This window comes from Crocodylus siamensis, chromosome 2 (genome assembly GCF_052110815.1).
Source record: "Crocodylus siamensis isolate JL-2025a chromosome 2, ASM5211081v1, whole genome shotgun sequence".
In the NCBI taxonomy this organism is placed as follows: Eukaryota; Metazoa; Chordata; order Crocodylia; family Crocodylidae; genus Crocodylus; species Crocodylus siamensis.
In genome coordinates this window covers 55,018,481-55,032,991 of record NC_143396.1, presented here as the reverse complement: position 1 = coordinate 55,032,991, position 14,511 = coordinate 55,018,481, and the positions used below count along the sequence as shown (strand labels likewise).

Here is a 14,511-nt window from a genome sequence, read left to right as displayed (position 1 = left end):
CTCAGGCAGTTTCTGCTCTTTTAGGAGCAGGCACCCAAGTGCCCAGCGACAGGGTGATATGACCGAGATATGAGACACTTGATGGTAGCAGTTGCTGGAGTCCAGAGAACAGGGAACCATTAAACTGGATATAGACAAGTATTGTAGAATGCACAAAACAAAAGATGCTGAGATACTCTTGGAAAAGGTGAGTGGTACCAAATTTTCAGAGAAATGAGATTTTTGAATTGACAGTCTAATTTTAATAAAATTACTTGCCATGTTCCTATGCAGATAAAGTTTCTGTTTGTTGACTTGTATGTAAAATTTCTACTGCCATAAGTAGAAGCTGTGCATGCATAAGACCACTGCAGGACCAGGGTAAACATGTCTGACAAGAGCTTTTGAAACAAAATGTTTACAGTAGCAAAATGCTTTGAAACAAAATGTTTACAGTGCTTGGTATTTGTCATAATGCAAAAGAATGCCACACAGCTTGTGGTACCAAACATCTCATTCCAATATACACAAAAAAGGTAGAATGCCAGACAAGAAATGGGCATCTTTAAAACAGTGCCTTTTGAGACAACAATTACAATCAGACTTTTATTTTGTACATAGAAGTCTTAACTTTTATTAAGGGGATTTTGTGTTAATTTGTGTTAATAAGATATAGAATATGGCCCAAAGTGTATCAAAACCATAGCAATTTGGTAAAAACCTAGTTTACCATTCATAACTAAAATGATGTTAAACAGTTTGTTAGAAACGTGCAAACAATTTATTGAAAAAGTCATGCCCTTCTTATATCTGCTGTGCATATCAAAATGGTTACATTAAAGAATGAATTAAAATATTTGCACAACATAATTTAGAATAGCAACAAATGCAAATATGATCACAATGTGTCAAAATGCATATGCTATAGGGGTTGGACCACATTTTATAGTTTCCTTTCTCATCCCAGTGAAAAGTAGGTCCTATAATTTATAATCTGAGAAGACCCTGGACAGATGTGTACTTTTTGTTGCACTATCAGGATTATGCAGTTTAATATATGGGCACATTTTGTTACTCCATTCTTTTGTCTTGCTCAAGCTGTTCAAAATGAGCAAAATTGGCTGTATTCCTATGACTTTGAATCCCTCAGCCTGTTGATAGTCTTTGAGAGTAAGGACTGGTATAGCCAGCTGGCGTTCCCAGTGCAAAGGGCATGTTAGAGGAGGGCAGCTAGATACATTCAAAATGGCAAGCAATTCCTTCAGGATCACATAGCATAGAACACAGCAGCATAAAAGAGAATGAAAGAGCCATGTCCAGCCCCCAGTTCTCTGCTTTACAACAAGCTTTGCCCTCCAGTGTTCTCCAGTTTACTGACAAATCTGTCCCTATAAAATAAAATTTAAAAAAAAACACTCACTTTTCCTTTTACACCAATGTCCATGTTGATTGACACTCACTCTAAACAAAATACTAAGAAATCTTTTCTTTATGGTCCACTCAGGTTCCTCTGTAATCAGTCAGGACATAACAGGCAGATTTTAATAATATTGTACTACCTGATAGTTTTTCCATTTTAACTTGCATAGTATAGTTTAGTTTGTAGTTGTGTTTGAAGTTCCAGACCTTTCCTCTTCACCGGATTGATACATTATTTCCTCATTCTAGTCTCCTGTTTTAAAATACTTGGGAGTACTCATATGAAAACGATGAATATGTTCATAATTGTGTCCATCTTTGTAGGATCCAAACCTAAGGAAAATATTGAATATTGGGTAAAATGAAATATTCTATGTAATCAAACTTTGCCATTTTAAAGCGTAATTAATATTTCATCTTAATTATTGCTGGTATTAATTTCTTATAGCAATATGCCATAATTCCATTTGCATCATGATCAACTATTGTGACAAGTAAATCAGAATCTGGTCAAGTGAGAAAGGTTTAACAGAAGCATTTAATTTCTTATACTATGTATTCATGTAATGGGATTAATGCCCTGGACATTGTATAAATAAAACTCCAGGTAACATGTTTTGAAGTTTCACTTTTTCATTGAAATCCTAGCCCCATCTTACCCTGGGGGGTTTGCACTGTTAATGTTTCACACTTCTTAGTCTTAAAAGCATGCCAACCTTAGATCCATGGATTCATATATATTTCATACCACATTTAAACTGTATCTCTTAACTTGTGTTTGACTACAATGGTAGGTGTGTTCAGATAAGGAAAACCAGAATGTTTATTCACAATGTCAGCATTAGACATGTAAAAACCATAACAATTTTCTTTTAAAAGTTATACAGGAGTTAAAAAGAGTAAGAATTATGCTTTGGTGGTTGTCATTGTCCTGCTCTCAAGCAGCAGTTAAAGAATTTCAAACAGGAAATAATTCTACATTGAAATCAACTGAAAAATATCTGGACTTTGAATCCTGATGGTAGGTAAGTTTCAACATATGAGTAATGATCTCAATATGTGAAAAACAGACGTTGAAACTTACCTCAAACTTCATTACCACTTCTGATTTCCCACCTGCTCTCATTTCTCTTACTTTCTATGCATTGGCAGGAAAATGGAACCATCCATGGAATAAATGAGACCTTCCTTAGCCACAGGAAGATCAAACTTTCACAGTATTCTCTTTGTCATTTTCCACAAAGCATATAAATAAGCTGCCTCAGAACTCTTTTCCTTTAACATTTGTTCTGACTACTTGTTAGTCAGGACTCATATTATTTTAAACGGTCTCCATAATGAATATTTAGCATTTATATTTCATTTTATATTTCAAATGACAGTACATTATGGGTTTCATCCTTGGAAGTGCCATGGAACATACAACATGTAACCCCCATTAAATTTCAAAAGGATTGCAAATGCTCATAATCTCTCAGGATCAAGTCCTAAGCATGGGGTAACTTACACATCACTAGTATGGGATAGGCATTAACTTCAATTTTCAGAGCAGTACATGGGAAATATAGAAAAGCTATGAGACTTACTCAAATCATAAGCCCTATCAGTGGGGGGGTGGAAATCAGACTAGAAATCAGGGGCTCTGTCCTCCCAATTTTGTCCCGGTCTTATCCCATGTTGTATTAAACAATTTAATTGATGCTGTTGTTATTTTTAAATACACTTACCTGGGATTGAAATGAATATCCTCAGGAACTTGGCTGGGGTTGATGACAATTTTGTCATTGTCAATATAATTACCTAAGTCATCTGGAATCCGAAACTTAGCCATCTGAACTTCTGAATCACTTAGGCCAGCATGAGAAATGCGGGCATAACCCAACCTATCAGGATACAAATGCAGAATTGCCTTGAAACAGCAATTTCATTACATTAAAACTCTGTAAATCAGGGTCACTCATATTTACCATTGTAACTGACTAATATCATTCTTTCCATTCCTAAAGCATCTGTGACAGGAGTATCTCACTGGAGCCTCTCTGTTGGTGGCTCCACCTTCCTCTCTTGGGCTAACCGCCTGCTTACTTGCCTGCCATGCCTTGATCTTAATTGATTGAGTGATGTAATTAGCAGGAGGCTGCCCACTTTATATGCCCAGTGTCAAGGGGTGCTATCTGCGGCCCCTTTTCCTCCCTTACACTGCAGCCCAAGCCTCGCAGATGGTACTCAACATGGTTTGCCTTATGCCTTAGCCCTCTTCTCTACTTCTGGGGCTCCTCACTGCCCCCTCTCGCTCCAGGGCTCCTCACCACCCCCTCACTCCGGGGCTCCCCAATGCCCCCTCTCGCTCCGGGGCTCCCCAATGGCCCCTCTCGCTCCGGGGCTGGGGTCAACGCACCCCAAAACACTGCGCCCTCTATGGCGCCAGGGTCCCCACGCTACCATGGAGCTCCTATGAGGCCTCCTCCAACCCCTAATAGCCTCACCTGGTCCTCCTGTTAAAACAGTAAAACACAAAAAAATCCATAAAGCCCCTAGGCTATAACATAAAACTAAATCGTCTGGTCAAAACCACGTTCTATCCCAACCAGGAAAATACTCCAACTCATAGCCGCAACCAGGGGATGTTCATGCAGTTTATCTTCTCCTTTCTCTCTGCACTGGCTGAGCTCCCCCCTCCTTAGCTGCCAGAGGAGAACTGCTTTCCTGGCCTCCTGCTTGGGCTTAAGAAGGGACCAAACCCTGCCCTTTCCTGTCAGCTGATTACCTTGGTTCCCCTAGCAATCAGCACCTGTGCTGCCCTAGTGACTGGCAGTTGAGCCTCCCCCTTCTCACCACTAGGGGTCTCTCCTGAGCCATTTCTGCTTTTTAGGCGCAGGGCTCCCAAGTGCTCTGCAACAGCATCCTTCATATAAAATTTTCAAAGCAATTTACACATGTAAACTTTACAACACCTTTTTCCTTTTGCAAATTTGTAAGAAACAGTGTTAAGTGCCTAAGAACACATGCTGGGCAAGGATTATTGCTTAGGACGCACTATGTTGTAAGTTACTGCTTTTGGAATAGACACACTGATACAATCACTCATCAACTTTTTCAATTAAATCACTCTAAAAGTCTCCAATATGCATTCAGGGAAGGCAACTGAACTTAAAGTGTGGGAATAGCCATAAAAGTTACTTCGAAACAGCCGCATAGGAATGTAGCTGGGCAGCTGAAGCACATGGACAGTGATGACTTCCAGTTGCCACATGATAGCAATAGTGATCACATAGCTGCCAGCAACAATTGCTTTTTTGAACACCTCCCCCCCCACCACACACACACAAATCAGCATCCAGGCGTTTGCCACATTCACCCTGCCCTAGTTATACCACTGCTTTAAAAATTACTCCTTGAACAGCAGTTACAGACAAACATTTTTCACTACATTTTACTTCTATTAACGTGTCAGAATGCATATAGCTGTAGCACAGTGAGCTAGACTGCATTCTCGTTCATGCATCACGAATGGAATTATTTACAAGAAGTTTGACTACTCTGGCCCTAGTCCAGCAAGGCTCTTAAACACGTGCTTAACTGTAAGCATGTGCATATTCTCATTGACTTCACTATCAGTGTTGCTGGAGTGAGTCCAAAGCGCTCAACATTTTGCATAAGCCTGCCCTAAAATACAATTTCAGAATTCATGCAATCTGCGTGATGATATGAGTGTCCAAAAGAACTCAGCTTGGTTTTTGCATTGCAGGATGAAATTGCAAAGCTGAGCCTTGAGGGGTAGGGCAAGAGAAAGGTGTCTTTTTGTGCATTAATTGAGCAGCTCTAATCTGAGATTTCTTGGTGCATAAATATAGAACTCTCATAATGACATTTTTATAATTTCACTTTACACAGTAGAATCACAAAAACTCTTAAAATCTATCTTTCAGTGTTTCATCTTACCTCATACACCTAACCACCATAAATAGTTTTCTTAACACTTTACCTTCAGCTAGTCTAAAAAAATAAAGAACTTTGTAAATTAAAGAAAAGAACAATGTAAATTTAAGTTCTTTTGTTCATATGAGTTATACAGATTTCTATCATATCTAAAAGTTGGATATCTAGATATTAGAAAATTAGCATCTCTCAAGTCAATAATTCATCCATTATGACATACCTTATTAGTCCACGATACATAATATAATCACACCATCTGTCATGATCTGTATTATCTATATCCTGCAGGGGAAAAGAAATCAAACAAATGAAGAAAAATGTTTCTTCAAAGACAGTTTATATTAGTATCATAACCCATGGGTAAACATAGTGCAAAGAAAGAAAAATGTGATATTAGATCTACAGAGGTAAATGAAAGAAGACTAATTTTTAAGCCATTTTAAAGATTTTAAACTACAGTAATATTTACTAGCAGGTAAGTGAAAGAACTAATTTTAAAACAAGCTGTGTGAGTTTTTGAGCTTATAAACTGTATTTTTAATTCAGTTAATTTTTATACGTAGTAGTAGTAGTAATTCAAGATTACCAAAACATTCCCATTTTCAATTAACTCTGTGTAATCTCTGGATCCAGGAGCTGAAGTGATATATCCAAGAAATACAACCTGCTTAGAGCTAGCCCTTAACAGCTTTGCAACAGCTCTGGCCTGGAGTTTTCTGTCCAAGTCCTCTCTGGGGAAAAAAATAGTATATTTTAAAAAGAATATTCTGGCCCTTAAAAAAAAGAACACTATTGCACAGAAAACCACCTCTAGGCTTAACACATACATACCTCTGTAACTGTGTACAACAAAAAATTACAATGATAGGTTGCTTTTATATTTTATATTTTTTCAGCGCTTCATTTTTTCAGTGCATATAAAACTGGTGTTTTTCTCACTTAAGTACTTTCCATGAACACCACGTTTTTTATACAGTGCTCATCTGCAGGTATTATATTTGCTGTGGTCAGTCTGTTTACATTAGAGGTGTAGCTATGCCAGTCCACAATTGCCTCACATGTTTATGGATATCCACAGTTTAACATGATTTCTGTTATGGACAGGACAACACTGTCTTAGACTTTTGCTATGGAATCACAGTATAGTGTAACTTACATGAATTCATTTTCCTAATGCCACTCAAACATTATGCCACCCCAGGAACCAGGAGTGGGCCTGGACTGGATAAGTAAAGCAATGCTTGATACAAGGTGCTCTTCCTGCCTACAATTTTGCACTTGGTTTTGACCAAGTCCCTCCCTCAAAGTACAGACAAATGCTGGCCATGATGGTGAGGAAGTGAAACCTCTGTCAAGAAAACTATAGGAGTAGCAATACTGCAAGCTCCAAGCATTAAAAAATCCTAGGTAACACCTTACAAAACATAAGATTAGCTAGAATTAATAAACGGTTTGTTGTAAAATAATACAGTTCAGGTTATTTTTATCTGCCTTCTACCTTTAGAGATTGAGTGTATATTTACAAGCCGTTCTCTGCATCTAGGAAAGTTAGTGTTCATTTTTTATAAAAAATGTCTCTAAGACCCCTAAAATCATTTGACTACTGGAGCTTGAGCTCTAAGAAAAAAAACTTGGTAAATACTATGAGAATTGGCAGCACTAGTGTTCTCCCTTAAATAAACAAAGTTAACCTTACTATTTTATTCCACTAAGAACAATTTTTGAGTGTGGAAGGAGGTGTTGGAGAAATCCCTGAATTGGATTGAAAATTAGAAGACACATTCCAATTGAAACAAGCATCAGCATTGTACCCTTCTTATGTAAAGCCACAAGGCCAAAGGTCTTGCATGAATAAACATTCCATTGGTACCGATTATGTCTATATACCACTCATTTTGCTAACAAAAATTCCTACTGTTTACAGGAGTTCTTTTATGATTAAATTCCCATCCAACTGCAAAATTTCTCTAGGTATAAACTACATCAAATAATAGATAATTCCCTAATTGTCTCTACAAAATTGGGCATTTTTTATTGGGTAACAGAGAATAAAGTAGAATAAAATAACAATACTTAAAGATTCACAGAATCTGTCCATTATTTCTCTGGTTTATACAGCAGCATTCAAAACACTGTTTTTAGGGAAAGGCTCAGAAAGACAGTAGATTTGTTAGTCACATTATGCTTCTGAGTTGCCATCTTTTATTTCTGATGCTGGAGGTCATATTTCACACTGCTAGTTCTAGATGCCCAGAGGTATGACTATGGCCACACACAAGCATTATTTTTCTACTAGGAGAAACTATGAGCATGAAATAATGCATTCAATTTCTCCCGGGGGGAAACATTCTCTGGCTGCTGATTCTCCTGGGAGAAAGATTTTCCAGGTGTCAACTGGGAGATCTCTCTTGCAAGGGTAAATGTCTTTCCACTCCCCTCCTGTTCTGGTCCTGGGGAAATGGGGAAATGAAGTAGCAGGGCAATGCTGCCCCCCTTCCCAGACCTAGGACTGCCCAATGGAGGGAACAGAAAAGGACCAGATCAGTTTAGTCCCTAGTCTGAGAAGCAAGTGGGGGTTTTACTGCGCTGCTTCCTCCACTCAGCTTCCAGCCAGCTCCTTGTTCCCCACTACCTCCTCAGACCAGGAGGATCTGATCTAAACACATTGGTATGTACTATGATTTAAAACCAGTGTAGTAGCTTTTTAAGGTCTGTAACAATGAAAGCCTGGATACCAGAGGCCCAAATGATTTTAGAAGATGCATTCTCTTTTAAACTGACACATCAAGACCCTTTCCCCAAGAATTATCTTCATCTCAGTATCTCTTATGATGTGCCTGATTTTAGAACAGCATTATGGAAGACATTTACACTTTAAAAGCATTACTCAGTGCCAATTACATTTTGCTTTCCATTTTCTATGCAATGGAGTTAATAAGAAATACACACTCTTCATTTCCAAAGTGAGCAACAACAAAATCCACCAGCTTCCCTGTAAAGTTGACAGTCATGGAGATGGCTGGGGCAATCTCTCCCTCAGGGGATGGGAGAAGATGATGAGTAGATCTCACTATTGGGTATCTTGAAAGAACCATAATCCTAAATGGAATAAAGAAAAAACTGTTAAACGTCTTAGTTCTAAAACACAATGCCTATGGTTTAGAAACAAGCAGACCAAACACACTGATATCTGACCTACTAACACTGGTCTAACACTGCTCTACAGTTAATTAGAGAAGGTAAGTGGAACTGGATAATAGTTAGTATGTATGGATTAATTTGGCATTTAGAGCTTGAACCAGTTCTTCCAAAGTGAATGAATAGACTCTCTCTTCAATGGACTTTCGATCAGACTCTAAATCTTTAGCACAGCATCTCAGCAAATTTACATCTGCTAGTCCCACGGCACCAGGCTCAGTGCCAAACCATACAAAACAAATGCAGCACAGAATAAAATAGCTGTATAAATGAATATATTCAATATCTTTATTTATAAATGTAATAAAATCATTTAAAAAGTTCTTATATAGAAAAATATCAAATATCTGAATAAATTATTTCACTGTTTTGTCAGTTAAAACTTTGTTAAAAAGTTGTCAGTATAGTTTTTCAATAAGGAAAGAAGATGCAAAGGGTCTACTGTCAGGCACTGAGCACCCCAGGAAAATGCAAAAATAAGATCACTGTGCTATTTATAGTTCCTAACAACATAGCCCTTCCAGACAAAGGACACACTTGTTATGGTGTCCCCGACAGGGTATGGTGCATTTCAGAAAAAGTTGCCAAAAAACCCAGCAGAATCTTCTAGCCAGGTGTTGTTGACAAGCTTCATATGTCATTGAAAACCCTAAATCCTCCTGGAATTTCAAAACAAACCAATATCCCAAGACAGGGCTTTCCAACTTCTTAGTGGCCAGGGGCTACACACTGTGGGGGTCCATGGGCCTCCCCCACCTCTCCAGATGCAGGCTCCCCATTGCATCACATGGCAAGCTACCCAGGCACTGCATGCGTAGCAGGAATCCCTCCCAACACTGCACTCTCAGTAGAAGGTCGCGTGGCCCCCCTACAACTGCACCATATGCATAGGTGGGAATGTGCCCTCCCCCTCCCTCCTCAGCCATGGGCTCCCCTGCTGTACACATATGATTGATGGTAATTGTATAGCCACTGCAGGTTGCACTACTCACCCCCTGGGGCAGGGGAAGGAAGTGGAAGCTGGAAGAGGAAGAGAGAGCCCAGAGACCTCAGCTGCAGCAGCAGCCAGAGCAATGGTGGGGAAGAAGGGGGAGCCCAAGGATCTCAGTTTAATCCCCTGCAGGCTGCATACAGCCCATGTGCTGTCAGTTAGACCGTCCTGTCCTAAAGTGTTACTTCGAGACAGAAAAGATCTTCAAACACACCTGACTAGTAGTTGGTCAAGAAGTAATAAAGAACTGTCCACAAAACATATGGATACTACTCTTTCTCCACATTTCCTTGTGTACAGTCCAAGCTGGATTTAACTTAAGATAATCAAAACTGCTAGTCAAGCATAGTTACATTCTCCAGTTTTATCCTGCCCTTTTAGCCTAAATCACAGGTTGGAGCAAAACGTAATGAAGAGAAATACCAGCCAGTTATACTGTTTGGAATATTGCCCATTGAAATGTAGCCAGACTGCATGCTGGTAGGAATGTCTTCCACTACATTGCAACGGGTAGGAGAATTCAGAATGCAGAATTTGAAAACTGGCCCCTCAAATCAGTACAACATTCATCTTCCTTAAGTTTTACAGCCAGGAACTTAGTGCATATTGTTCTCAAATTCTACTTACATTTATTCTGTGAACTTTCTGAGAGTTTGTTTGTCCACTTTTGAAAAACTCAAGGCTATATGTTATGTTCAGTTGCCTTGGAGTGATCTTCTACTATTAAAGCATATGGCATTTTAATTGGTATATATTTTTTTAATCTAGGTCTATAATAACGACCCATGCCTTCTGTATCCAAAGACAACTCACCCCCAAGTGTGATCTCTTGTACTTGGACCAAAATCTGTGTAAAAACCCAGTTTTTCTCCTAACCACATTGTTGGATCATTATTTCCCATGAATGGCTTGGAGGCATCACTCTCTATAATGGTAATGAAGTCAGCACCTAGTAGACAAAAATGTTTTAAATAGTGTAACTATATCAGTATAAAAATCAATAAGCATCTTTCTGACCCTACTGGGATTTGTGCAGCACCAGTTTATACCACTTCTATAGTGACCAAAGTACATAATGCAATATAAGATTTCCTCTCTCTTCCAGTAATTGAAGTATTCTCTGAATCTGATCGACTACAAGGAAAGGAGTGTTGCCGTCTCAAACAAGGGCTGCTTCCACCAAGTAATTTCTTAATAACACCCTCCACAAAATGGAATTGTAGCTTTACTTCACTTTTGGAGCATATTATTTAATAGTGGGGGCATCCACATGTTCACTTATGAGCGTTCACTACTGTACATTAAGTTTAGTACCTTTAATACGGGGTACTAGATAAAGGCACAGTAGCTGTGCTAATGTGCAGTAGCGAAGGCAAATGCTTTTTTGTGATGCTTAATGTGCAGTAGATTAATTATACTCTGCATTAGCATGATTTTTGCTGTGATGCACTAATGCACAGTAGAATAGTCCACTGTGCATTAAGATGCCTCATGTAGACATGCCCAGTGTGATAAAAATACTGGAAGAGGAAATAGTAGTTCACATGGTTTGTAAAGAGAAACTGATATTTTCACTTCTAGGCAATTATTTTACCAGGTACAAGGTAATGCTTGATCCTTTATCAGGTATTTATGTTTATATTAACATACAAAGATAATATAAAAGTTACAAAGAGGACATTGTGTCTAATAGTTAGAAATGAATATGTTTTTTAGAATTTGCCTCAAAAATTCTTCCTATTTTTTGACTTCTGAATTGTTATATTTAGAAATAACACTTCACTAGTAAAAATTAATGTTGAGAGGAAATAAAGTAAATAACTAATCCTGTCATTTCTGCTTGTAGGGCGAGTACTTGCCCAGTCAAAAAATACTTGTTTAATTGATCAGTCAAATATTTTCAAATAATGGTCAACATTTTAAAGTATAAATTTACTAGAATGAAGAGAGAGACTTTGATCTTCAGTAGGCGAGATAATTATGCTAACTACAATAAAAACAAGTTAGTTAATGGGTGTTGTGAAACAATGAAATTAAATTCTAAAAAACTGTAAGGAATTTTTGGGCATATCTACACGTTGTCATACCATGATATTGTTATGGCGCCATGCTTTAGTACTTCCTAACCACCCAAATGCACCATGCACATGGCAGTTAGATTTCACTGTTAGATTGCCATAGCAGAATGCTATAACAGGGGAGCACATTGCTACAGTGACATAGCTGCCTATCACGTGTAGACCCACGTGACTGCTACATTGCTGTAGTGCATTGCTATGTCACCATAGGATGACTTGTATATGTGCCCTTTGTAACTATTGATGTTAGATAAGTGTAAATGTGAATCATATTCAAGACTGAACAGTTCCTTGGTTTTTACCCCAAAACAACAGGATCAGCCCAAACAATTACAAAATTTAAAAGAAAAAAGAAAAAAACTAAACAAAAAACCCCCCCCACACTTGGGAGCTATAAAAGACAAAAGTCAGTTTTTTAAATAGTTACGCTAGTAGACAGCGGGCCAGCTCCTCCAGCATGTTGCTGTGCGTATTTGGAGATACCTGCAATTACAGCAGACAGCCAGTAGGAAAAGCTTTTCTGTACTGTTGGGTTTGATTCTCTCCTCAGCACAATGTAGATTCTGAAGCTGCCTTGCTAACCCTAAATACATTTCTTACGTAGACCCTTCCAGCTAAAAAAATATCATGGTCTATACTGTTATATCTGCAGGAAAAAAAACTAAGAGGATAGGAAACACCCCAAGTTTTAATTCATGGAGATCTCCAAACTGTATTTTTAAAAGGCTGGGGATCCCCTACAGAGTGAGCCAAGAGTTCAGCCCCATTCATCATGGAAGTATCAGGACATAGCAGAGATTAGAATCAACTCCTCACTGCTTCCTGGACCCTGTCTCATAATGACAGCAAAACTCCTAATGGAGCCAAGACACCAATTTATCTTCACTCCTCACTGACCTTAAACCAATGCTTGCTCAAGGGAAAAACTGAAGGAGAACAAACATCATAATGCTAACTGGAATGGCGACATAACACTTTCCTAATTACTTTAGTGCCACTCCAGAGGAGCTTCTGTAAGAACAGTGTTACAAAGGAAGTAACACATATATATATACCCACTCTCACATATATATACATATATATACACATATACATATTGCCTAATCTTAGACCCTTTCATAGAAACAAAAGGGACAATCCAATCATATAACTGTATATTATCGAAAGAGGAAATTGAAATGTCCTAACAAAGTCATAAAGCATAACATCCAAAATAATTACATCATAATTACAGCTCTCAACTACTATTTACAATTGTTTATTTTATTAATTTCTCATTAGCAACAGAAAATGAGTTAATTTCATAGGGTATAATTCCTTTTTAGTTTATTCATGGTCCTCAGGGAACTATGCAGCACCATAAGATACAGTTTGCACACTGTGAGGAGTATTTGTTTAAAATTTGTTTTCATTAGAATGAAAATAAAAATCATGAAAGAGTTAAATCAAAAACAAGCCAAAAACAGCATATTGAAAGCCAAATTGGATCGTGAGGGCCTCAGAAAGTTTCCTGTAAGTAAGAGTGCCAAATATTTTGCTTACAGAGATGTGTTTGGACAGTCATTCTTTTCTACTTCAAGAAAAAAAAATCTGAGGTTAATTAAGAGCCCTTTCCAACTGGAAATACCATTAACACAGAGTAAAATAATTTTCTCTTATTGCTGAATGTAAATGGATTTTTAACCATGCCACTGAAGTGATTGGACTGCAATAGCTATATATACACAAGTATAAATCAAACACTTTTTCTAATGCCTTAAAGCAATGGTTCCCAATCTGTGGTACGTGTGCCACCAGTGGTACGCAGACAACCTGTTAGTAGTATGCATGAACAAATTTATTATAATAACTTTATATGACAAAAATTTGCTCATGGTACTTAAGGTTGAACTGAATTTTTTTCCAGTTGGTACTTAAGGTTGTATCGTTTTAAATTGGCGGTGTGCAATCTGTCAGGGTCTGGGAACTGCTGCCTTAAAGAACAGTTTTGCCTTAGCAAAAGAGGGGACTTGATGACCAGTAGGTGGCTCAGTGTCTCAATTGTAGGATTCTACCTTGTAGGATATAATAGTATAAACTAAGTTGCTGGGAGAGAAACTAAGACTGAAACAGAGAAAAAATAATGTTGACATAAGAAGTACCTGTTTGATTAATCAGAAGAGCTGACCCTTCCAGGTTAGGCCACCCTTCATTGTCATAACCAAACCTGAAAGGCCAGACCATAGCAGAGAAATCCCTCTTTGGATGCTGAAAAAAACAAAACAGAACAAAAATAAATAAACAAAACCATGCAAGCTCCATTATGTCTTTTCATCTGATTTGTAGCAGCAGTTATAAAGGTGGCATACCACAGGTCTAAGAATAAACATTTTGATCAGAATATTGTCCCATTGCAGTCATTTGGAGGTATATAGATATTTTAATGGCACAGAAAGAAGAGCTGAAGTCATGACATTTAAATGTGGCTCCACATATAAATGTAATAACATGAATAAGAATGAGGGTAGAAAAATCAGTTCTGGGAATGAATATCTGCATTGAGTGAATATTTGTGGATGGCCACAGAAAGCACATTTCTAATCCATAATTTCAATTGTCTATGCCAGAAACATGGTTTTGTGACACTTCTCCAGTCACATAACAGAAACAAGTCAAGTAAACAGTGTTTCCAGTCAAACCAGGTCTAATTTCAGGTTGAGCATACTCAACACTTGAAGGAAGCAATCTACATACTAAACTATGTTAGTATCAAAAGAATTCTCCCAGAGTTGTGGCTATTACTATAACTGCCAACTCCTTGGCCAGGTAGGAATCTGGGATCCTCCAATTTCATCAAATCTTCTTAATGAATCAGTAAAGAAGAGCACATTAAGTAGTTTGTCAGAAATGCGCCATTCAGAGTGAACT

General features: G+C 38.0%; 1 protein-coding gene across 1 annotated transcript in view; it reads right to left on the bottom strand.

The window, feature by feature from the left end:
• Nucleotides 1-294: 294 nt before the first annotated feature.
• The window catches only part of CWH43 (cell wall biogenesis 43 C-terminal homolog), a 55,213-nt gene continuing 40,996 nt past the window's right edge, over nucleotides 295-14,511 (bottom strand). Inside the window, exons 10-16 of the mRNA XM_090035907.1 lie at nucleotides 13,746-13,851; nucleotides 10,340-10,475; nucleotides 8,287-8,436; nucleotides 5,924-6,068; nucleotides 5,558-5,619; nucleotides 3,126-3,281; nucleotides 295-1,731 (exon numbers count right to left, since the gene is read on the bottom strand). Coding sequence (XP_089892033.1) covers nucleotides 1,644-1,731; nucleotides 3,126-3,281; nucleotides 5,558-5,619; nucleotides 5,924-6,068; nucleotides 8,287-8,436; nucleotides 10,340-10,475; nucleotides 13,746-13,851 — 843 coding nt within the window. The 3' untranslated portion in view covers nucleotides 295-1,643. The remainder of the gene's footprint in view (nucleotides 1,732-3,125; nucleotides 3,282-5,557; nucleotides 5,620-5,923; nucleotides 6,069-8,286; nucleotides 8,437-10,339; nucleotides 10,476-13,745; nucleotides 13,852-14,511) is intronic.